The sequence below is a fragment of the Clupea harengus genome, chromosome 17 (assembly GCF_900700415.2).
Source record: "Clupea harengus chromosome 17, Ch_v2.0.2, whole genome shotgun sequence".
In the NCBI taxonomy this organism is placed as follows: domain Eukaryota; kingdom Metazoa; phylum Chordata; class Actinopteri; order Clupeiformes; family Clupeidae; genus Clupea; species Clupea harengus.
The window spans coordinates 18,894,384-18,916,866 of record NC_045168.1 but is presented as its reverse complement, the minus strand read 5'-3'; the positions used below and the strand labels follow the sequence as shown (position 1 = coordinate 18,916,866).

General features: G+C 45.1%; 1 protein-coding gene across 4 annotated transcripts; it reads right to left on the bottom strand.

Moving 5' to 3' along the window:
- Positions 1-38: 38 nt before the first annotated feature.
- Positions 39-22,235, bottom strand: LOC105897236 (matrix metalloproteinase-16-like). Of its 4 annotated transcripts, none has more exons than XM_031583794.2 (11): positions 21,731-22,235; positions 15,044-15,192; positions 14,223-14,237; positions 13,803-13,925; positions 11,924-12,228; positions 6,951-7,112; positions 5,057-5,274; positions 4,690-4,828; positions 2,911-3,061; positions 2,564-2,679; positions 39-2,114 (listed from the first exon to the last, which is right to left on the bottom strand). In XM_031583794.2, exons 1-11 carry the CDS (start codon positions 21,860-21,862, stop codon positions 1,786-1,788), a joined length of 1,839 nt encoding a protein of 612 aa, XP_031439654.1. In that variant the 5' UTR covers positions 21,863-22,235; the 3' UTR covers positions 39-1,785. The 4 variants fall into 4 exon arrangements, with proteins under 4 accessions (XP_031439654.1, XP_031439653.1, XP_012679596.2 ...); XM_031583793.2 differs by having other exon boundaries at positions 6,951-7,124; positions 21,731-22,234; XM_012824142.3 differs by lacking the exon at positions 14,223-14,237 and having other exon boundaries at positions 6,951-7,124; positions 21,731-22,230.
- Positions 22,236-22,483: the final 248 nt, after the last annotated feature.

Here is a 22,483-nt window from a genome sequence, read left to right as displayed (position 1 = left end):
ATTATTACACATTACAAAGGCATCCACAGCATAAGCACTCAGGGTATATTAATCATATATTGATCATTTTTATTCACTTCTTCAGGGCTATTCCATGGTCCCAGTCCGAGTTGTACAGAAAAGTCATTTAGCCATTTCCCATTCGTTTCCCCCTACCATCATTCAAACCATGCAATGGCCACATTTACCACTGCCTCCGCAGACAGACCGAGAGACCTGATTCATGCTCAGTCCAGCCCCTGTTTGTTAGTCATATTTTAGAAAAACAATGGCTTTGCTCACTGAAATATATATATTTTTAATGGTACCACTTGGAATCTTGAGGTCGAAAGAAATATTGTTTTGTTTTCACTGTACCAAGAACTACAAAGAAATATGTATGTTATTTGTTTACATAACAGAGGCAAAGATTTATGGAGTCCTGTCCTCAAGTTGGAGTGGGCGAAAAAAAAAAAAAAAAAAAAGATTCCTTCAGGCTCTTACAAAAACAGAAAAAGGGGAAAAAAAGTAGTAAATATGATGCAACCTCTTGTAGACATCCTCTTTAGTATGATATGTGGCTGAGCGTTGGGTTTCTCTCTTGCAGAAGACCAGAAGATGTGATAGTGGCTCCAGAGAGTGTGTAAGTCCTGAGGAGTATGTGTGTGTGTGTGTGTGTGTGTGTGTGTCCTGAAATGGCTGTCATATGGGGCCACACTCTCAGGATACTGTGACGTTGTGATGCGGTGCAGCCCAGCAGGAGCCTCACCCAGCTTCTGTTCCTTCTGTGTTTGAGCCAGAAGCCCCTCAGAGTTGAGGAAACAGTCCCATCAGTCTCAGCACCGCAGCCCCTAACTCAGCGTGGGCTGCAGTCTGGAGTCCTGGAATAACGCATGGGCTGAATGAACCAGGAACACGCCACTGGTCAGGGCTTGGGGGGGGGGAAGGGGCATAGTTATGGTTCAAGGTCAAAAGTCAATGTCAAGGTCAAAGTCAGGTTGTGTTCCTGACCTTTTGGCAAACCATCCCGCCGCTCCCTGGCAAATGGCTGGCAAAAAAAATCGCTTGGGCGCTGCCAGTTCAGCCGAACAAACAGATGAGCGAAAAACACACATATTAACAAACCAAGGCGAAAGAGAGATAAAGAGAGAGAGACACGCTCTGCCATGAAGAACAGGATGTGTAATTAAGGCGGTTAAAATATTGCAGAATATCTTGGCCCCTGTTTCTTTTTTTTCTTTAAGACAGACTGCCACAACAGTCAAATTTCCTGACTCTTTGTTAGAGTAGGGAGGGAAAAAAACGTTTCCAAGAGAATAAGAGAGCAAGAGAAGGAGAGAGGGGGAAAAAAACGATTCTCTTTGGAGATGAAGTCTTATTTGGTTTGGGTTCTCCTCAAGACTGCTTAAAGGGAAGAGTAAAAACTTCATTCAAAAATAAATTACATTTGATTGAAAGAAAAAAACGAAACAAAACAATAAACAGGAAAAGCTTCAAGTTGTGAACTCGCTTTGAGCTCCAGCATCCTTCATGTTCTTTCAATAGATTTTTCAGCGTGCAGGAGAGGCAGCAAACAACACTGTCCGCTGAAAACCTTAAAGACCTGCAATGCACCTTGGGAAGTTGGAGCGGGAACCTGCCCAGTCTCATTGTGTAGGGGGGGGGGGGGGGGTACAAGGAGGGTCGGGGTGCAGGGGGGGTGTTTGGGCGTTGCCCCCTCCTCTGTCAGGAGGGGCTGTCGGCTATAAGCCCCTCCCCTCCTAAAGGCCGTGATGTTTTTTTCTGATTGGTCGCCGGTGCTGCCCGTCACACCCACTCCTGCATGGAGCGCTTGCAGTAGAGTATGTGGCGTGGCGTGCCCGCCTGCCGGAAGTAACACATGATGGAGACCAGCGCCGCCAAGCACAGGGCCAGAGAGCACGGCACCAGCACGGCCACCAGCAGCACCGAGTCCTCCTCGCGCGGCAGCGGGATCACCACGTCCACGTCCTGCGTCGGTGGCTGTTCCGGGCCCGGAGGTGGGTCCACGCAGCCCATGAAGTCCTTCAGGATGGACCGTGGGTAGCCCGGCTCCACCCGCAGGAGCTCGTTGTTGAACTTCCAGTACTCCTTGTCTTTGTAGAAGTAGGTGATACCTGCCAGCAGCAGACAAGAGCTTTTTAAGGGAGGGTGACACATAAGCCAGGCAACGCAAGGCAAGTTTATTTCTAAAGCACAGGCACTTTGTAAATGAGCCGAAAAAAGAAAACAGAAAAATAAACGATTGAGAAAGCTATTAAACTGCATTAGAACCGAGTTAAAGAATTGAAAATGAAGAGTAGAGTAAATAAATATATTGTCTCACAGAGTGAAACATAACTCATGTAAGTGACAAAAGTCTGTTTACTGCTTCATTGTGACTTAATGAAGGGTGCAGCAGTATCCATGGTTAACCACGTTATTAAATTGGCTTATACGGTATTATTGTCTTTGTATGTGGGTGTGGCAGTGTAAATGTGTTTGTGTGGTGGGATGTCTGATAAGTCTGGTAAGGATGGGTTAATGAGCTGGTGGTGACTGTATGTAGTGTTATATGTACGCTTACCCTTGACTTTGTCTACGAAGGCCCCCTGCGGTCCATCTGGCACCCCCCTCCACACGGTGATGGGTTTAGGGTACCCAACGTCCATGGTGTGCGGCTCCTCACTAAACCTCCAATACCTGCACACACACACAGCACAGAAAATATTATACACACAAACACTAGGCATACATTCATACACGAATATATAATGGCAGTGATCTGACAAACTGACAAAAATGTGTACAGATATTCATTTAAAATGTCTATAAATCGTACATACTGTAAATACACAAATGACTGTGTACTGTGTACATTACTTAAATATATCCAAATGCAGAGTCCATGGTATCGGAGGGACACACACACACCTGTCCCCTTTGAAGAAGTAGGTCTTGCCCACGTCCTCCCAGCTCACGGCCGTTTCTATGCTCTGGGAGGGCATCAGTTTGGCAAACTGTGTGATGTCCTTCGGGTAGCCGGGCTGCAGCACGGTGTCCTTAAAGACCCAAAATTGCTTTCCTGTAAAGACACACACACAGACGCCAAGGCTTAGATTCATCATCATACCCAGCCAATGAGTTAACTTTTCAATTATCTGATTGTGGGAGACGGTCTAGGGGACCACAGCTGACCCTGGGACGTGGTCTGGTACATAATATCCAATTGTGGGAAAGGGGTTGAAAGTTGATGTTAGTGTCGGATTCTGTGAAGAGGGGTTTGGAATGTTGGGGAAGATCAGATTCGACTTGAGGAGGAGAAGTAACAACTGGTTGGTTAGGCTTCATACTTCTGCTCTTTCTCATACTGCTGATGTGTCATGATGTGTTATGATGGGTTATATCCCACACGTAATCGTCAGACTGAGAACATGGAGGTATCATACAGATCCGAAGAGAGTGAGGAAATACAACCCCTATTAATGTCGATGGTTGATGCTATGCTAGCTACTTCATTAATTTCAATGGTTGATGCTATGCTAGCTACTTCATTCATTTCAACGGTTGATGCTATGCTAGCTACTTCAGCCGAAGAAGTGCCGAATTAACTGCCGACATCTTTAAAAATGTCATCCCATGGGTGCTGACTTCTGGCACCATTACAAGTCAATTAGGCACCACATAACATATAACAACAGGCTCAATATGTGTCTATAGGTGACCACCACCGGTATGACTGTGTGTGTATGACTACTGGACTCTGGACTCTGTAAAGCGACTTCGGGTATATAGAGAAGCGCTATATAAAATTTAATTGATTGATTGATTGATTGATTGATTGATGTATGCAGATTAGTGGATGTTCCCAGCTTGAAAACTGCCAGCTCATGCACAAGTTCAGTGTAGTACATGTTTATACATTTTTTTATCTCAGGATAGCGGTAAAGGAGACTGGCTGCTGAGATTTGTGTCAAGGCTAATGCCTTTGGGACCATGCTGTTATATTGGCCTTATGTATACCCTACATGGGAAACAAGGAAATAAATGGTGCCTGAAGTGAGCACCCATTAACCAGAGCAACATGATGTCAACGTGAGGTATTTTTGTCGGTCACCCCTCTTCTTGGGGGAAAAAAGTTTTTGATTTTGGAAGTTTTGCTTGCCAGAGATCGCCTGAGTGTGTTGAGTGTAATGATGCATGTCTGATGCAGTTAATTAGACCACTCCCCTTCTCCTCAAGGTTCTCCTTTGTCTTTCCTCTGCCGGCCTTCCTCTTCCTCCACTTCTCACTCTTCCTCCCTGACTTCAGACCTCTGTTCTCTTTGGTGATCATCCCCATGTCCCTCAAGTCCTTTCCTTCCCTCCTGCCCTTCCTGCTTATGCTTGTGTTTATGCTCCTGTTATCGCCTCTCCTCATCTCTTTTCATGACTTTCCTCTCATTTCCTCTCTGACTCCCATTTTAGTTGTTTGTTTGAGTGTGTGTGTGTGTGTGTTTATGTCTATGAGAGAGAGTGTGTGAGAATGTGTTTAACTGTGAGCATGAGTGTGTATGTGCTTGCATTAACATAACTGTACATCATACGTGTGTGATTATGTGTGGTGTGTGTTTGTGTGTGAGGACAAGCATCCATCTGTGTGTGTGTGTGTGTGTGTGTGTGTGTGTGTGTGTGTGTGTGTGTGTGGTTTAGTGTGTGTGATGGGGGCATTTACCTTTGAAGAAGACAAACTTCCCCTCGCCGTTCTCATAAACAGCATCGATCTTGGATGGCAGCCCCCTCCAGAACATACTGATGAGCATGGGGTAGCCAGGCATCACAGCTTTGTCACGCACCCTCCAGAACCAGTGGTCCTAAACACACACACACACACACACACAAATATACTGTTATACCATTATACCAGGCAATAGTCTTTGTAATTATACCATGACAAAGATAACCTAGCAATGACTAAAATAATACTGGACCAAATTCCATTTCACATGGTTGCCCCTATATTCCACTGTGTTTCCTATCATACTGTGAGCAATACAGCAGTGTTGAAAAACAATGCTGGTTGCACAATTGCTGCGTCATACCTTAAACACAAACATCTCGCGCCTGAGGATGGCGAGGGTGTTGAAGTTTCCGTCACAGATGTAAGGCTTGCCATTGGGGTTGGTGGGCCGGTCAGCGGGTGAAATTGGGGGAGGCGGCGTCTGTGGGTAGTCCCTGCGAGGGTCTGGGCGTGGGTGTGTGCGGGGCGGGGACGCTGTGGTGAGGGGTGGCGTGGGCTGGGCGCTTTTGTCTGGGGGTCCTGGAGAGAGAGAGAGAGAGAGAGAGAGAGAGAGAAAAAGAGAGAGAGAGAGAGGTTAACACTTTATTTGGATGGTCTGCCTACAGAGACTACACATGGTTTGTTGAAATTCAAGTTCAGTCTTTCTAATTGTTTACTGAACATCACGCTTAGTGGCTTGTGACCAGAGAAATGTCTGGGGCTGCCAAGTTTAATCAAACTCAAGTTTTATATTTTGCAACGTGCCGCACATATAGATGCGCTGCTTGACAGAAAGACTGTGTTTCATTTCGCCATTGGGTGTTACAAATCATCGAATGATGATTGGCAGGTGCTAATAAGAATAATTAACATTCCAGTGTCTAACATTGTTTTGAAAGGCATATTGTCAAACGCTAATTGTAGTTTAATTTAGATGTTTTCATCTTTTTTATTGTGATTTAGCTCAGGGACTGCGCAAACAGTCACAGCGTGGCAACACCAACAACGCTAACTTGGATCCTAAATTGAATCCTAAATTGTTTTAATATAATTAAATATGATAAAAACCATTGCGCTCACAAAAATCAACCATCAATCTCAGTCATCAAATACATTGCGGCAGCCTATAGAGAACATATAGCAGACCCCGACATACCACAAATGACTACCACAATGATAGGCCTAGTGCACACTACATTTAATATTCTAGGTCTACAGCTGTGTTGCCTTGGGCCAAGCATGATGTTAAAAGCAAGAGGGGCAGGTTTATTTCTGCCTAAGGGCTCGCTGCAGTTCCATATCTGACCACAGATCTACATGGGGAAATGGTGGGGCACTGTGGAGTTCCTGTGGACAGAGACGTCCTTTGCCCCACATGGAGCCTACCTATACTAAGTATACTACTAATATAGTTCTAAGTACACTACTAATATAGTTCTAAGTATACTACTAATATAGTTCTAAGTATACTACTAGTATAGTTCTAAGTATACTGTTGGTATAGTTCTAAGTATAACATAAGTGACAGGCTATGTGCAAGGTGAACCTCATATATTCAAATATTTGAACACCCAGTCGTTGTTATGCTACTTATAAACATAACACTAGAGAAAAAAATGCTTCAAACAAACAACAACTAATAGAATGTTCATTTTAAGGATCAATGTTTTCAAGTGGATTTTTGGTGGGGCACTGCCCCAACCGCCCATATGGACCAGCGGCGGCTGACATGAACCAAACCCAACCCCTAACCTTAACCATAAATTGTACTCAACAGATAGTTTGTTTATAATCTGAGCATCTGTAGACAAGTCCATAGGGGCCCGTCCAAAGGAGGTGTGACCAGAGAGGGTGAGAAATGTAGGAACACTAGGGAGAAGGACATGAGAGGGATCAATCAAGCACTCTTTTGAGGGTTGTGTTGTTCCATAAGGAGGGGAAGAGAAACCACACACACACGCACACGCGCACACACACACACACACACACACACACACACACACACACACACACACACACACACGACACTTTGACAATTACATTTACATACAGACACACCAACTACTCTCCTGAGGGTAGTGCTCTCATTACAATGCATTAGCATGAGGGGATAAACCTACCACACACACACACACCCACACACACACACACACACACCCCCCCCCCCCCCCACACACACACACACACACACTAAGTGACAGACAGGCCTTTCGTACCATAAATCTTCTGGATGCCGAGCAGGTCGTCCTGGGGCAGGTGGAAGTTCTCCGTGTCCATGTATTGGTAGAAGGGGGCCATGATGGCCGTGGGGTCGTTGGAGTGCTCCAGGCCCAGGGCGTGGCCCAGCTCGTGCACCGCCACCAGGAAGAGGTCGTTACCTGTGTGGACGTCAGCGCACACACACACACAACACTAAATATTAAACACCCATTTCAAACTGATTGTGTGTCTTAAGCATGGCATACAGTATCACACACACACACACACACACACACACACAAACAAACACACACAAGCGCACACACCTCTCAATGGGCAAAACACAAATACTGTAGCATGTCTTTGCTTCTCTTTCTTTTCAGATTTAATAGTATGATCACTGGGCCATATCATGCTGTGTGAGACAAGCAAATTCCACACACAACACATGTAAGAGGATAAATATAGGAGCTGCTCAAGTGAAAGACAGAGAGGTGGAGAGAGAGCAAGAGAGAGAGAGAGAGACGGACAGCTTTTTCCCTGAACGCCATGGCTGCCGTCGCCACTGGTGGGCCGAGCCCATGTTTGGTCCTTCACCAGTCTACTCATTCCCTGGCAAAGCCCCCCGTCTTCAGTCATCGGGGAGGCAGCCAGCCGTGACACACACGCCAATCTGTTCTCAGCCAGCTTATCGGCTCCAGGCCGCCAAATGCCTGCAGATGATGCCCAGGACCTCTCCATGAGCCCGCACAAGCCTTATGGGCCTCCAGCTGAATATAGGCTCCTGCTGGATGGGATGTATTCTCGCAAGAGGATGTATACGGTTTGGATGGGCCTGCCTGCGCCAGACAGCTGGTGGAGTTATGAAATACAGGCAGAGGGCAAGCTGGGCTAAGTGCAGATGGTGGCGGAGGACTGGAGGACTGGAGGAGGTAACTTAATAAGATGGATGCTCAGGGGTGGAGGACTGACTGGCTTGGCTCAGGAAGACGACTGGCTCTCTTTCGCTCAGTGTTTCTGCGGCACCTCCTCGTCTCTTTTCTCTTTCTTTTTCCATTACTTTCTTTCTTTCTCTTTCCTCTCTTTCTTTATTCGCTCTCTTTCTTTTTTCTTTCTCTTTCGTTCTTTCTTTCTGTCTTTGTATAGGCTGTCTTTCTTTCCCTTTTCCTCCCCAGCCCCTTAATTGTTTGATTTGAACTCGGTCCCTCTTTCACTCTCCTCCCTCTCCTCTCCCCAGAATCACTCTTCTATTGTGCCTCTCTCATTCTCTCTCTCAGCACCTCTCCATTTCTCCCGAGTCTGCTCTCTCTGCTCCTGCACTCAGACTGTTGAGGCCGGTGTCCAGCACCAGCCTGAACCCAGACTCAAAATAAACCCAGTACTTAGGCACCACCACAAGACACACACGCACACACAGACACACACCCACACACACACCATACAGAAGGACACACAGCCACATCAGCAACTCTGACCTCCTCTCCCGATTCACTTGGACACTGTGCGCTTTAATTTCACAGTACATTTATGAAGCCAAATCATGGCAGGATGTGCATGGGACGTGGATGGCAATAACAGAAAGAGGGTGTGTCAGCATAGCTTTAATGGACATAATTCAGTCCCAACATCAAATTCACAGAGTCAGTCCCAACATCAGTGTTGACCTGACAGGAGAGAGGAGATTCATTTTTGAACACTAGGTGGCGCTACTGGGCTTAAACCTAAACCACAGAACCCACGATCACTTCACTTCACTAAATACCTGTAGCCTCAAGGTCAGTAATCATGACCACTGGCATGCAGTCTTAACTATAGGTGGGGACCCATAACTACAGGCCTGTAGACCATCACTCCATGGCTCCAGTGGGGAGCTGAAGGCCCCCGTGAGGGTGTGAGCAAAAGCTGTGAAAATAGCAGCGATCTGCTAAGGTTGGAGATGTTAAAACAAATAGGGTGTGTGTTTTTGCGGGGAGTGAGATGGAGTGAGGGGGAGTGTGGCGAAAGTGAGAGCGCTGAGTGCTCGGATTCCTGCAGGCTCTCGCCAGCCGCACCTCTCACCTCTCCTCTCCTCTCCTCTCCGCTTCCCCTCGGCTTAGGGCCGGAGGCTCCGCAGAGGTGTGTGTGCCACTGGGGGTGTGTAGGAGGAGGGAGATGGGAGGAAGGAAGGAAGCACGCACACACACACACACACACACACACAGACAGACAGACACAGATACAGAGACCACACAAAAGCACACATGTATGATGTACAATTATGTTAATGCAAGCACACACACACACTCATGCTTACATTTGAACACATTCACACACACACGCTCTCTCTCATAGACACTCACACACACACACACGCACACACAATGTACGGCCCATGCTCTGCTCTGGCTTACACACTCATTCTCACATTTAAACACACACACAGAGCACCTTTTGTGTACATATACCAAAGTGCATGAAAGTATTTTCCTTTGCAGATAGGTCCATTCTTTACATTCCTCCAATACAGCATTAGTGAGGGAGAAACTAAATACTAGCCTGGAATTTCAATTTCCTGCATGAGTGCAGAAAGACATGTGTTGAAGGAAAGAGACAGAGAGAGAGAGAGAGAGAGAGAGAGAGAGAGGGAACCAGCGAGGAAAAAATGAGCTGAAAAGAGGGAGCACAAAGAAAAAAAGATGGACGAGTGAAAAGGAAGGGGGAGACACAAAAGAGTGTAAAAGAAGAAAAAGAAGGAAAGCGATTAAAAGAAGTACAGAGAGAGAATCAGGGGACAAAGACATGGGAGTACGGTGCATAACACATTTCTAACCTACTTCTGGTCTCTCTCTCTTTCTCCTTCTCTCTCTCTCTCTCTTTCTCTCACACACAAACACACACACACACACACACCAAAGTGCTACTCCTAACCTGCAGTGTGTGTGTGTGTGTGTGTGTGTGTGTTTTAAATGAAAGGGAATGTTGTCTATGTTGTCAACTATAATTCACCTTGGTAACAGAAGGTTGACTCTTTGAAATGATGATGACACAACAGCATCAATACAAGTGAGGGAAAGAGAGGAAGGAGAGAAAGGATTGAAACTAAATTAGAAACAGTAGAAGAGGGAAGAAAGAAGAAGACATACAGAGAGAATAAGACAGATGAAAGGAAAACTGAGAGTAAGACCAAAGAGAGAAAAAGAAAGACGTGTGAGAGGGGAGGACGAATACAGAGCCTGGAGAGAGAGAGAGAGATGTGCTCTATGATGCCAGAGAGAGAGAGAGAGAGAGAGATGTGCTCTATGATGCCAGATAGAGAGAGAGAGGGAGAGAGAGAAAAGAGATGTGTTTTCTATGATGCCAGAGAGAGAGAGAGAGAGAGAGAGAGAGAAAGAGATGTGTGCTCTATGATGCCAGAGAGAGAGAGAGGGAGAGAGAGAAAAGAGATGTGTTTTCTATGATGCCAGAGAGAGAGAGAGGGAGAGAGAGAGAGAGATGTGTGCTCCATGATGCCAGAGAGAGAGAGAGAGAGAGAGAAAAAGAGATGTGTGCTCTATGATGCCAGAGAGAGAGAGAGAGGGAGAGAGAGAAAAAGAGATGTGTGCTCTATGATGCCCGAGAGAGAGAGAGAGAAAGAGATGTGTGCTCTATGATGCCAGAGAGAGAGAGAGGGAGAGAGAGAAAAGAGATGTGTTTTCTATGATGCCAGAGAGAGAGAGAGAGAGAGAGAGAGAGAAAGAGATGTGTGCTCTATGATGCCAGAGAGAGAGAGAGGGAGAGAGAGAAAAGAGATGTGTTTTCTATGATGCCAGAGAGAGAGAGAGGGAGAGAGAGAGAGAGATGTGTGCTCCATGATGCCAGAGAGAGAGAGAGAGAGAGAGAAAAAGAGATGTGTGCTCTATGATGCCAGAGAGAGAGAGAGAGGGAGAGAGAGAAAAAGAGATGTGTGCTCTATGATGCCCGAGAGAGAGAGAGAGAAAGAGATGTGTGCTCTATGATGCCAGAGAGAGAGAGAGGGAGAGAGAGAAAAGAGATGTGTTTTCTATGATGCCAGAGAGAGAGAGAGAGAGATGTGTGCTCTATGATGCCAGAGAGAGAGAGAGAGAGAGAGAGAGAAAGAGATGTGTGCTCTATGATGCCAGAGAGAGAGAGAGGGAGAGAGAGAAAAGAGATGTGTTTTCTATGATGCCAGAGAGAGAGAGAGAGAGAAAGAGGAAGAGAGAGAGAGAAGAAGAAGAGAGATTTGTGCTCTATGATGCCAGAGAGAGGAGAGGAGAAGGAGAGAGAGAGAGAGAGAAAGAGCGAGAAGAAGAGAGATGTGGGTGTGTTCTATAATCCAGAGGAACGAGGGGGCGGGAGAGCAGTGAGTGACAGACCCATGGAAAGCTCTAATTACCTCAAACGCAGCTGTTCTCTACTTCTCTGTTCATTCTCACACACTTCCACACTTACTCACTACCCTTTCTCTCTCTCACTCACTCACTCACTCTCACACACACACACACTCACTCACAAACACACACACACACACACACACACACACACACACACACACACACAAGTGTTGTGTATATACCCACAGAGAGAGCGAGAACACTCAATATAAGGTCAGGTGCAGTACTTTGCCAAATTAATTTGCAAATGAAAGTGGAATATTAAAGTAGATGAAAGCTTCATGATCTTAGCATTTAATGAATGCACCTTTCTAAAAACAGATACCACAGCGGTGCCCTTCTGAAACTTAAAGCCTGAAACAGAGACAGCTTTCAGGTCCACTAATGGCATGGTGAGAGATGGCATGCAGTCTAACAGAAGGCTGCTTCTGAGAGGACCAGCTGTGAGGTGAACCCCCCCCCCACACACACACACACACACACACACACCTGAGGGCATGGTCACATGCATGTACACAACACACAAACACATCCACACACATAGAAAAACACACCGTCACATGCACATACACACCACAAACACACACACACACACACACACACACACACACTACTCTTACCATCGTGATTGGGGTTTCCCAGAGTCCATGGCTCATCTGAGTCGAAGTGTGTGTCCCCACCAATGCCCGGCCCGGGGAAGTAGGCGTGAGCCAGGAAGCCGCCCTCCCCATCAAATGGGGAGCTGTCTCCGTGGAAACCGGCGGCAAAGATGATGGTGATGTCCACGTCCCTCTTGCTGCGCTCCAGATCCCGATAGGGTATGGCCTGGAAGCGCAGAGGCGTCACATTCTGCCACACCTGGAACGCCCGCTGAATGGCATTGTGGGTCTCCTTCTCACCCACCTTTGGCGTGTAGTTCTTTACGCTGTAGTAAGCACAAGCACACACTCTAAGGACATACAGCAATATATCACCTATACTCTATACTCCCAAACTATATTATCCTTGCATTATGCCACGGAATTACAGCTTTCCCGTAACAATACACTAAATAAGACTATAATGCACTGGGATATTCTAGAGTCTAACATAAAAAACTACTCACTGCTACCCAACTACTATATTAACTACACTACGCACATTATAGTCTTATATATGATGACCTATGTCAATAAGACTATTGGTTGTGCGCTACACCACACTCTACAGTGTGTCATAGGTAGATGTCACTCTGCCACGTCATGTTGAGGTTCACGATGCAGGAGCAGAGTGCGGGGAGTCAGGCCGTCATGCAGGGACAGATAAAGAAATCTAATTAAAACCGCTAGTGCCTCGCGCTGGTGGACTAGCACCCTCCCTGGGGCAGCGCAGAAGTTTCTAATTAAGGATTATCAACAGCCCACTGCTTCACTGTGGATTTGGTTCTTGGCTTGAGATATTTCAATTCAAATGATTTACGTTTTTTTTTTTTAAACTTCTCTCTCTCTCTCTCTTCCGTCTTCTCGCATCCTTTAAGGAAATGCCCGCGAACCACTCGATTCTTCCTCTCGACCTTAAATGAGGCCACGCGTCACGAGCCTGACATTATAAGCCAACTCTGAGCGTGAAAACTACTTTTTTGATCATCTTTAATTTCACCCTAACTTGAGTGGGTCTGACTGGAGGGTAAATGTGAGTAAAACCGCTGAAATGTTTTTGCTAACTTCCTGCCAGACAGACTACTGTGGGAATCGGCCCACTCTCTTCAATGTGCTGTGTATGTGCAAATCAAATGGGAGGTATGGAGGTCCGTCTTTTTGAAGAGTTCCCTGATTGGTTATGACTTCATATCTGTAATTGTTCATTACGGAGTCCAGGGTTAATTTAATTCTATTTCAGCAGCAGCCATCAGAATGCACAGCTTGCTTAAGTGTTCTAAAAATAGTTTTTCTGGATTTAAGAGTAGGTTCTAAGGTGAGTCTCTCCATGGATACCCCTACAATCTGAAGCTACTGAATACTGTAAGCACAGCTGAACACGGAACACAAATAAATTAGGACATATTAATTTGATCCTCTGAGGCAACTTATTTGCTAACTATGATCATCAACCTACCATTTTTTATATATTTGAGGTTAACCTTGTTAAGAAGCAAACATCAGCACTGCCTAACCTGTTAGCTGTTTATATGCTGGTTTACGTTGCGAGAACACCAAGACCTGCAAGCCCATTCTAGTCAAAGCTGGTCTGAGTAGTTGCCTTTTTTTTTTGGACCATTGTGGACCATAGTCTCTTTCACTTCTATTGCCAAGATAATCAGTCCAGTAGTCAAGATAATCAAATCAGTAGTCAGTTTCACTCACTATTGCAATCTTTTGATATCTGAAAATGATGATATGAAGTGCAAAAATGGTGACTGGATGAAGAATTTCATTGTGAAACTTTGTGAAACTGTCTGTTTATGTGTTTGTATACTCAACTGATAATGCCATGGTGTGTTGGTGGGAAATACTATTGTACCTGTATGTTATGTCCTTGTGCTGCCACTTTTGTCCCGTTAAGGCGTAGCGTCGTTTCCGCACATTAAATTTGGAAGCACCCCCGAACTGATCTGGCACACCACACCGAGGCCTCTTCATCCAGCTGAGAGACAGAGAAACAGAAAGAGAGAGAGAGGGGAGGGGGACAAAGTTAGACAAATGAAAAGGAAAAGTAGAGAAGGCATATTCTGAGGTGTGTTTGTACAGAGCTGGACTGTTCTAATATCCTAATCTAATACACACTGGCACAGACACACACACACACACACACACACACAATACGCCACTAACCTGCTCCAAAAACAGACACATAAACACCCATTTATTGACCTTCCAACACACCCCGTTATGTAAATCTAACTCGTGAGACTCCACAGAAGCGAAAGGAATGATGCCTCACCTCAACGTATTAGGGCTGCAGCATAACAAAGCAGCAAAAAGGAAAAGAGACAGCATTCAGATACGGCAGATATCAAGCTTCAGGCAGCAAACAGACACTTGTGTGTGCTGAATTTGTGTGCCTGCAGATGTCTCTGTATGTGTATGTATGTGTATGTATGGGTATAGACGTTTTTAATCTATGCATTTATGAATGTGTGCAAGTCCATGCATTCATTACTTTGTGTGTCTACGTATGTGCATGTTTTCTTAAAATTAGTGCATAAAGACAATTATCTGGTATCATTTAATGCATATCCCCGCTATGCCTTGTTACAGTAATACGGAAATTTATGAGAATTACAAGTGTTACACTTCATAAATGTCCTTTAGATGTATAGAATATTATTAGTTATTCCATTTATTCAAGTAATGTTATTTTTTATATTTTGTTTCAGTTCCTGTCTCTCAGAATGTGTCATATACATAAACACCTTTGATTATGGGTGTGGTAAAGTGTGTGTGTGTGTGTGTGTTTCTGTGTGTGTACCGGTACTGTGTATATGAGAATGTGAGTCTATGCCAATGCGAGTCTTTGATTTTCTGAGCAGCCACACCATGAGAAATAATGGTGGAAATATCATAACACTGTCTGTGCATGGGTGAGTGTGAGACTGTGGCACTGTGTCTCTTTTTGGGTGTGTATGTGCGTGTGTGTGTATGTGCGTGTATTTGTGAGTGTGCATGTATGCAATCTTGCGTGCGTGGGGTGTATGTGTAGTCTGCATGAGTGTGTGTGTGTGTGTGTGTGTGTGTGTGTGTGTGTGTGTGTTTGTGACTCACTCGATGGTGTTCTGGTCCAGCGCCCCCGTCACGGTGAGGCCGTAGCGGCGCTGCATGGCAGCGATGCCAGATTCAAGTGTTTGTGCCGAGCGCAGCAGAGACACACGTGGGTCCGACGGAGGCAGGTAACCATAGCGCTGCAGCCACGCCTGCAAAACACACACACACACAGCACATGGATCAACAGGGGGCAGACATGGATGTGAGTGTGTGTGTGTGAGAGAGAAAGAGAGAGACATAGGCATATAGCACACAGCTCAAGAGTGTGCTGACATGTATGTGTGTGTGTGTGTGTGTCTGTGAGAGAGAGAGGGTGTTGTCTGACTGTAATAAGTATAAAGTGTAAGAGATTAGATTAAGAAGCTTTGTTGTGGGTTGCAGTAGGGATGTGTTTGAGTACTTCTTTGATAGAGAGTATGTGCCAGAGTGAGGAAAAGTAGGTTACAAGGTGTGTGTGCGTGTGTGTGAAAGCCAACCAAAACAGGAGAGAGCAAAGCTGAAGGGGTGGTTTTACAATTTACATCTGGACAACGCTGATCTGGGAAATCCCCACTGAACTTCAGCTTCATTGGATCCCTCCTCCCCACCGTACACACACACACAGGGAAGCAAACACACTCACACTCAGGCACACACACACAAGCACATAGACAAACACACTCAGACAAGTGCACACACTCACACAAGCTGCTGCTGCACATAGCTGACACTAATCTTGTTAAACATAACCGTACAACTATAGAGATTCGTACAAACACACAGACATACACACACACTCTCTCATGCACGCTCACAAATACACACACACACACACATGTTCATGTGATGCTGATTAATCCATTTTAGTATTTGATCACAGCAAAGCGTGGAGGAAGAAAAACAGGATCTCTCTTCCTCTTTGTAGCAGGTCATGGAGTTGTGTGTGGGTGTACCTTTCAGTTTATCTACTGTGCTGTGTGTGTGAAATATTGTGACATACATAGTATGCATTTATTTAACACCACACATGTATGTGTGTAGAGCTTTGTGTGCACACGTGAATATATGTGGTGTGTAGGCAAACAATGCACTTATTGCCATTTCAGACCGTGGTGAACAGTGGCAGATGTGTTATGTTGAAGAGGTTCCTGTTGGAGGTTCAGTTGCCTGAGTAAATATGTGAGTAAAACATTAACCTCCTCCGCTGTGCAAGCATGGACAGGATAAAACCCTCACAGAGTATCTACTCAATGCGGATGAGCCCTTGTTATCCTCGCAAGCCTAAACCTAATATGTGATTTTTTCCCCCCTCATTGGTCACAATATCAAGAGGCACATTAAGACTAGCTAAAGACACATCGCTTTGCTAATGTTGACATGTGTAAGACTTGTACAGTGTTAAAGAGGAAACAGCTGAAAGGTATATGGAGCAATAGTCTTATAGGTGTGAGACGTAGCCTAATGGTATAACTTTGCAACTATGCAAAAGTTGTTGAAGTTTGATGTTCACAGTTACAAGGCTTGAGGAATAACAGGTTGATCCACCTGGAACAAGAGCCAGATGAATCAAGGCTAACACAGCCCAAATCTGGTGTGACAAAGATATATGCTAGACATAAACAGAGGTAACAGTCTGCACAGCTGTATCTGTTACAAGTAGACGCGAAGCTAAAGGGTTTGGGTGTAGCAGGAATCAGGTGTGGGACTGTATGTGTGGCAGGTCTGAAGTGTAAACGGGGTGCATAGCAACCCACATTTGGCAAAAGGTGAGGTAGAGGTGAAACAAATCAGTTGTAACAGGCACTGGGTGTAAAGTGAGTTGTGAGTTGCATCAGTTGTAAAGAGAAATAGTGGTGAGAGGCCTGGATGTAACTAGTGTGGGAACTAACAATGGATGACAAGGAGTAAATGTAACACCTGTCACAGGTTACAATAGGAGACAGGCCTACAATATGAGATGGTTTTACCCTGTAAAGCACCTTGAGATTTCATTGTATTTTAAAGTGTGCTATACAAATAAAATCGATGTATTATTATTATTATTATTATTATTATTATTATTGTAGCCCTGCTACAGGATGACACTGAAAGCCCAGTCCACCTCGGTAAGGGCTGTATCAATATAACTTACATCCGCCAAGATGAGGACCACTTATTCAGCAGACAGCCAAGCTTAAACGACACAGATATTTGCAAGCCTTCTGCTTCCTCCTCATCAACCCTGTCAAACACACAGAGCATCCACTCTACGCAGAATATTAAATGTTCTCTTCCCTCTTTGGCTGAACTGATTCACATTACAAGCCCCTGCAAATTATTTTTACTCTAAGTATGTCTGGGAATAAAAATAGGCAACTCCACACCTCTGTGTCGCACACATTCCTGTCTTCATCTCTTATTAACTTAGCTTGAGGAAATGTGGATAGAAATGATTACTCGCCAATCATGGGTTGATTTTGGAAAAAGCCAACTCTGCACGAGCAGAGTGGCTACATTTGGAGAAACCCATTACTGGTCCGAGGCCATTACAGACAATGAGGTAGGGACTCTCATTTATGTCATTGGCGCGGCGGTAGGTTTGCGTTTCATTTACGCAGGACAGGATGTCGATCTTAACCTTCCCGCGGCTTGTTAGACCCATAAAACTACATGGGAGGCTACATTTGCTCGGAGACACTGAGGGTGGGGAGTGCTCCTGAGTCCTAGATTTGGAAATTGAGATATTTGTCACGGTAGTGATTTCTGGATGTATTGGGATGGTGGTGCAGTTTTCTTCCCCTGCAGTGATATGCAATCAGGGCAGATAGCACTTGGTATCAAACAATTGGCATTGGCGTAAGCATCAAAGATCAATATGCACATGCGTGTGCCGTTTATATCTGTCAGCTCTTGACTCAAATTCACTTTGTCTCGTGAGCATGCGAGCACCACAACACACAGACATGTGTACACACACACACATACACAGGCGCATTCTTGAGTTTGGTGAAATGACATAAATCCCCTCCTGTCACAGGAGGCTTGCAGGTGAAAAGAGCACTAATTTGCACAGACGAGAACATCAAAGCCAAGTCTAAAAGGTGTGCGTGAAGATATCATTACCAAAGAGATGGGAGGCTGCTGTTGTCATGACAACAGCGCACGTGGCAAATGCCTCCCTGACATTGCCCAATGTTACTACAGGTCAGTTGTAGCTATGGCAACAGAATGATAACTACTACTCAAATAGATTAGATCGAGAGATGACATAAATTACATATCAATGTGTTGGTGTTAGTGTTAGTATTTTGCATGTGTATGTCTGTTTTGGCATGCACTGGTATGTGAGGGTGTGTCTGTGTGTATTTATCTTACAGTGATATCATGCTGGCTTAAATTATTCACAAGGACATTCATCCAACAGTGTGAAGAACTGAGTTGTCAGACACACAGGCACAAACACACACACAGAATCAATAGTTGAAATTTCAGAACGTTGCTAAAGATGTCATTTTGCGCAAATGAGCACAATTAACATCTAAAATTTCTTGGGACAAAGCTGACTGTCGAGTCAATTAGTATGCAATAAGTAATACCATAAAAAAAATGATCAATGCCCTAATTGTCATATTGATTCAGATTCCAGATATCCTCAGTGGCTTGACTGGCACAAACCTGACCCCAACGACCCTCTGGAAACAGTTTCTCCAAAATGGTCTCCCTCCCCAGGAGGGTCAGACACTAATAAGGACAGACTTAAATGCAGACACACTGTAACCACCCTACAGGACCAGCACAAGGGCACATGTTATAACATCAGCCCACCTCATCCCCACACCGCTACTCCAGCTCTGCTCTCTACGTCAAAGTGTTTTTAATAGCCAAATGGTTCTCATGTCCTGTGCCATCCCCACTAATGCACATGGCTCTTTCAGCAGCGGTCATTACAGTCACCTCAGCAGCTGATAACTGTTACAGTCAGCATTACAGACATCTGGGATATAGCCACTGCCAATGGTCATACGATTACACCAGCTAAGCATCATAACTGCCAGTCACTATTACAGAGGTGACTGGCTGTCATCTATACTGCTATAGTAGATTAGCACACACCACTTGTCTTCTCCACATTTCACAGCTCATTTCAAAGTTATAATATATAACTTATATATATAATACATAATATATATTTAGATATAGTGATGAAATCAGAGTTTCTGTTCGCCTCGCCTCCACATTCAGACACCCCTCACTCAGTCTTGCGTAATCAGCGCTCACATTTTCAGCCCTGAGAAAATATTTTCCTCTGTAGGTGAATGGCCTGAGTGTATAACAGCATAAAAGGAGGGGCAATGAAAAGGGACACTACGGCTGTGTGTGTGTGTGTGTGTGTGTGTGTGTGTGTGTGTGTGTGTGTGTGTGTGTGTGTGTGTGTGTGTGTGTGTGTGTGTGAAGGGCCTTGTGTGATAGTCTTGTTTGTTACAGAAGTGTCTGTGACAGTACTGTGTGTGTGTGTGTGTTCTGGGGGGGAGTGTAGAACTGTGTGTGTGTGTGTGTGAGGCTGTGTTGTGTTTGAGACAGTAGCATGTATGTCACACTTGTATGTGGTAGTTTGTCTGAAAGCAGTGTTTGCCACAAATATGGTGCACACATCATAGCAAGAGATGGAGGGGCTAAGTACACGAGAATGTGTTTAAAAAGACAACAGTTCATGTGCAGTAGACATGGCTCATATCTTGACCAAAGACATTTTTATGTTGTCCAGCCAAAGTAGACCCAGAAGGACGTGCACACACACACAAACACACAAGGGAGTACAAAGCATGGGGAAGCTCCTAACTGTGACAGAGGAGATGAGAGAGGAGATCAGATCCGCTGGCTACCAGCCACACACAAACACTCACCCACTGTTTCCCTACAATACTCACATACAAACCATATGCCCTACACACTCGCACACACACACACTCACACACACTCGCACACTATCTTTATCACATGCATAGTCTTCTCACTCATTAGGGTCTGCTCAAAACACACACTCTCAATCTCTCTCTCTCACACACCCACACACGTACAGTCGTCTCAATACAAACACAACAGTTTCTCAACCACAAACACATGAACGTTCTACCACTTTTCCTACTGGTAGATATTACTCACCAGACACACACCTTTCTAACAAAGCACACACACACTTTTCCAACTAAAGTCTCCACCACACAGTCTTTCTACCAAATAAAGCAAACGTTTATATTCCCCACCAAACACCAGACCTATCATCTGGATGACAGAGGCTCATCCTTTCCCTCCTTGACTCTGGCTAACCTCTGTCTCTCTGTGTGTGTGTGTGTGTGTGTGTGTGTGTGTGTGTGTGTACACTGTATATGTGCGTTTGCCAGAGCCAAACCAACCAAACCTCAGCCAAACCACGCCAATAAAGCTCTTTGCTCTCAGCCCACATCCATTTTTAACATCAGAGAGTAGCACAGTGTATAAATATATCTGTCTCTCCACTGTCTTTCTCTCAGTCCTTTCATTGCATGCACATCCCACATGGATTCTTTCCTGTTGGTTATAACCTCATTTAGTACTTGCTTCAGGGCTGATGTGTTAGCTGGCTTGTGCAATTATGCTTGTGTCTTTTTCCAATGCAAATCTTGTTTGTATTTGCCTTAACCTTAAGACGACTGAACATGTTTTGGATCCCATCTCCATATCACGGGGGCTATGGTGATAATGACAGCTTTCTCTGGCAGACGGGAAGGCCCTGGTGTTTAACTGGCAGTGCCCTCTGTCCTGTGTCACACAGTATGGTGGGCTTCTTCGTGCCAGAACTCTCCAGTTCCCTTTCTTTGCTGACCTGCAGAGCCAGTCCGTCCTCTTAGCCTCGTTATACAGACATGAGCCAAGGCACTATTCAATTATACTCAGACGTAACTCGACTTCCCCTGACTTGTGCATATTCTTATTGTCTGTTTTGATTAAATCTATTTTGCTACTTGATAAGCTGCCCGTTACATTTCAGTTCACCTACAAAAGTGATTCAAAATGTTATATCAAACAAATAACAGACAGAAGTAGGCTACACAGAAAAAAGTCCTGAGCTTTATGGGCAAACTCTGACGTGTCTACACAATAACAGTTATAAAATTCAATATAATCGCTACAACCAAACTGTAGAATATGTTTTAAAGTGGAACCAGCTTAAGAAGAAAGTTAGACGGAAACTGGCGACCTGCAGCAACGATAAGACAAAAAAGCAACCGTCGCTCAAAGTTTGTGTGTTTCAGGCTGCCGAAACTTGAACACTGTCTTCTCTATTTCGGCCTCGGTCCCTCCTACTCATATGACCAGAGCAATGTCTGCCTGGAGATGTTTTCACTGCCACCGCCTGATTTTCCCTACCACTGCTTAAAATAAAAGGTATTGCAAGAGTTTTGCACTACAAACACACCTGTCGTGGAAGTGCAGCCTGAATCACAGAAAGATAATCCCGGGTAAAATAGCGAACCGAGAGTTGAGCGGTACCAGGACTGCCAGTCCCTCCATTTCCTGAAGGCAAACGTTTCGCTCAAGACGGGTTTAAACACAGAACTCATTGTAAGCCTCGATTCCATGCCACGAAGCGTCAACCTTTTTCTTGATTTTCGTAATGTTACAGATATAAAGGTTATTTTCCTTTAATGGGACCGAGACACGGGAAGTGACCTTTTGTCCACTCCTTACCTCCACACTGAACGGTCGCTCCTCTGCGTGGACCACACATAACGTTAAAATCCACAGAATGAAGTGCAAGCAAAGCGATTCTTGACAAAGATTGTTCAAATGTCTTCTAGTGTTGATTGCCAACAAAATCATTGCGACCCGTGTATTGTTTGGTTATTTTATTAAATGTAAATAAAAAAAGGAGGAATAAATTCCCTGCGTTCAAGCGGCTGGAAACATTGCTGAAGATGTGTCCCCCGCTACCCAAACTGAGAATTCGTCGACTGGCAGAAATGTGCAGAAATTCGAAGGAGGCCCTTATCGTGTTCTTCGCTTTCTTTGTTGACTGGCCGGTGTCTTTCAGCGCCTGCGGACAGCACTGCTATAAGCTTCTACATACTCCGCCTCGGCTGCTCCGCGGCATAGCTGCCCGATCCGTTTTCAACCATACATCACCACTGTGCGCATGCGTCTCCAAACCAGCCCCGCCGCCCCCCAACACACAACAGACCATCTCTCTCTCTCTCTCTCTCTCTCTCTCGTACACACACACACACACACACACACACTGAACCGAGTGCGACCCACGTCACGGAATGTTGGATCTGAAGCCAGGCTGTGTTATCAGCGCAAAATCCACCCCACCTCCTCCCCCTCCCATCGCCTCCCATCTCACGTCGACCCAGCAGGCCTAAACAGCCGGACGATGCGTCCATGGGATGCAGGACTCTAAGATAATACACAGTCACACATATCATATCCACCCAAATTATT

What these genes read in the sequence shown, in the direction of transcription:
- LOC105897236 (XM_031583793.2), bottom strand. Translation starts at nt 21,862, where the DNA reads ATGATTTTGTTGGCAATCAACACTAGAAGACATTTGAACAATCTTTGT. An exon ending in CGGCATCCAGAAGATTTATG is followed by an intron (nt 5,275 to 6,950) that starts GTACGAAAGGCC and finishes CTCTCTCTCCAG; the next exon opens with GACCCCCAGACAAAAGCGCC. An exon ending in TACTTCTTCAAAGGGGACAG is followed by an intron (nt 2,680 to 2,910) that starts GTGTGTGTGTGT and finishes GTGTGTGTGCAG; the next exon opens with GTATTGGAGGTTTAGTGAGG.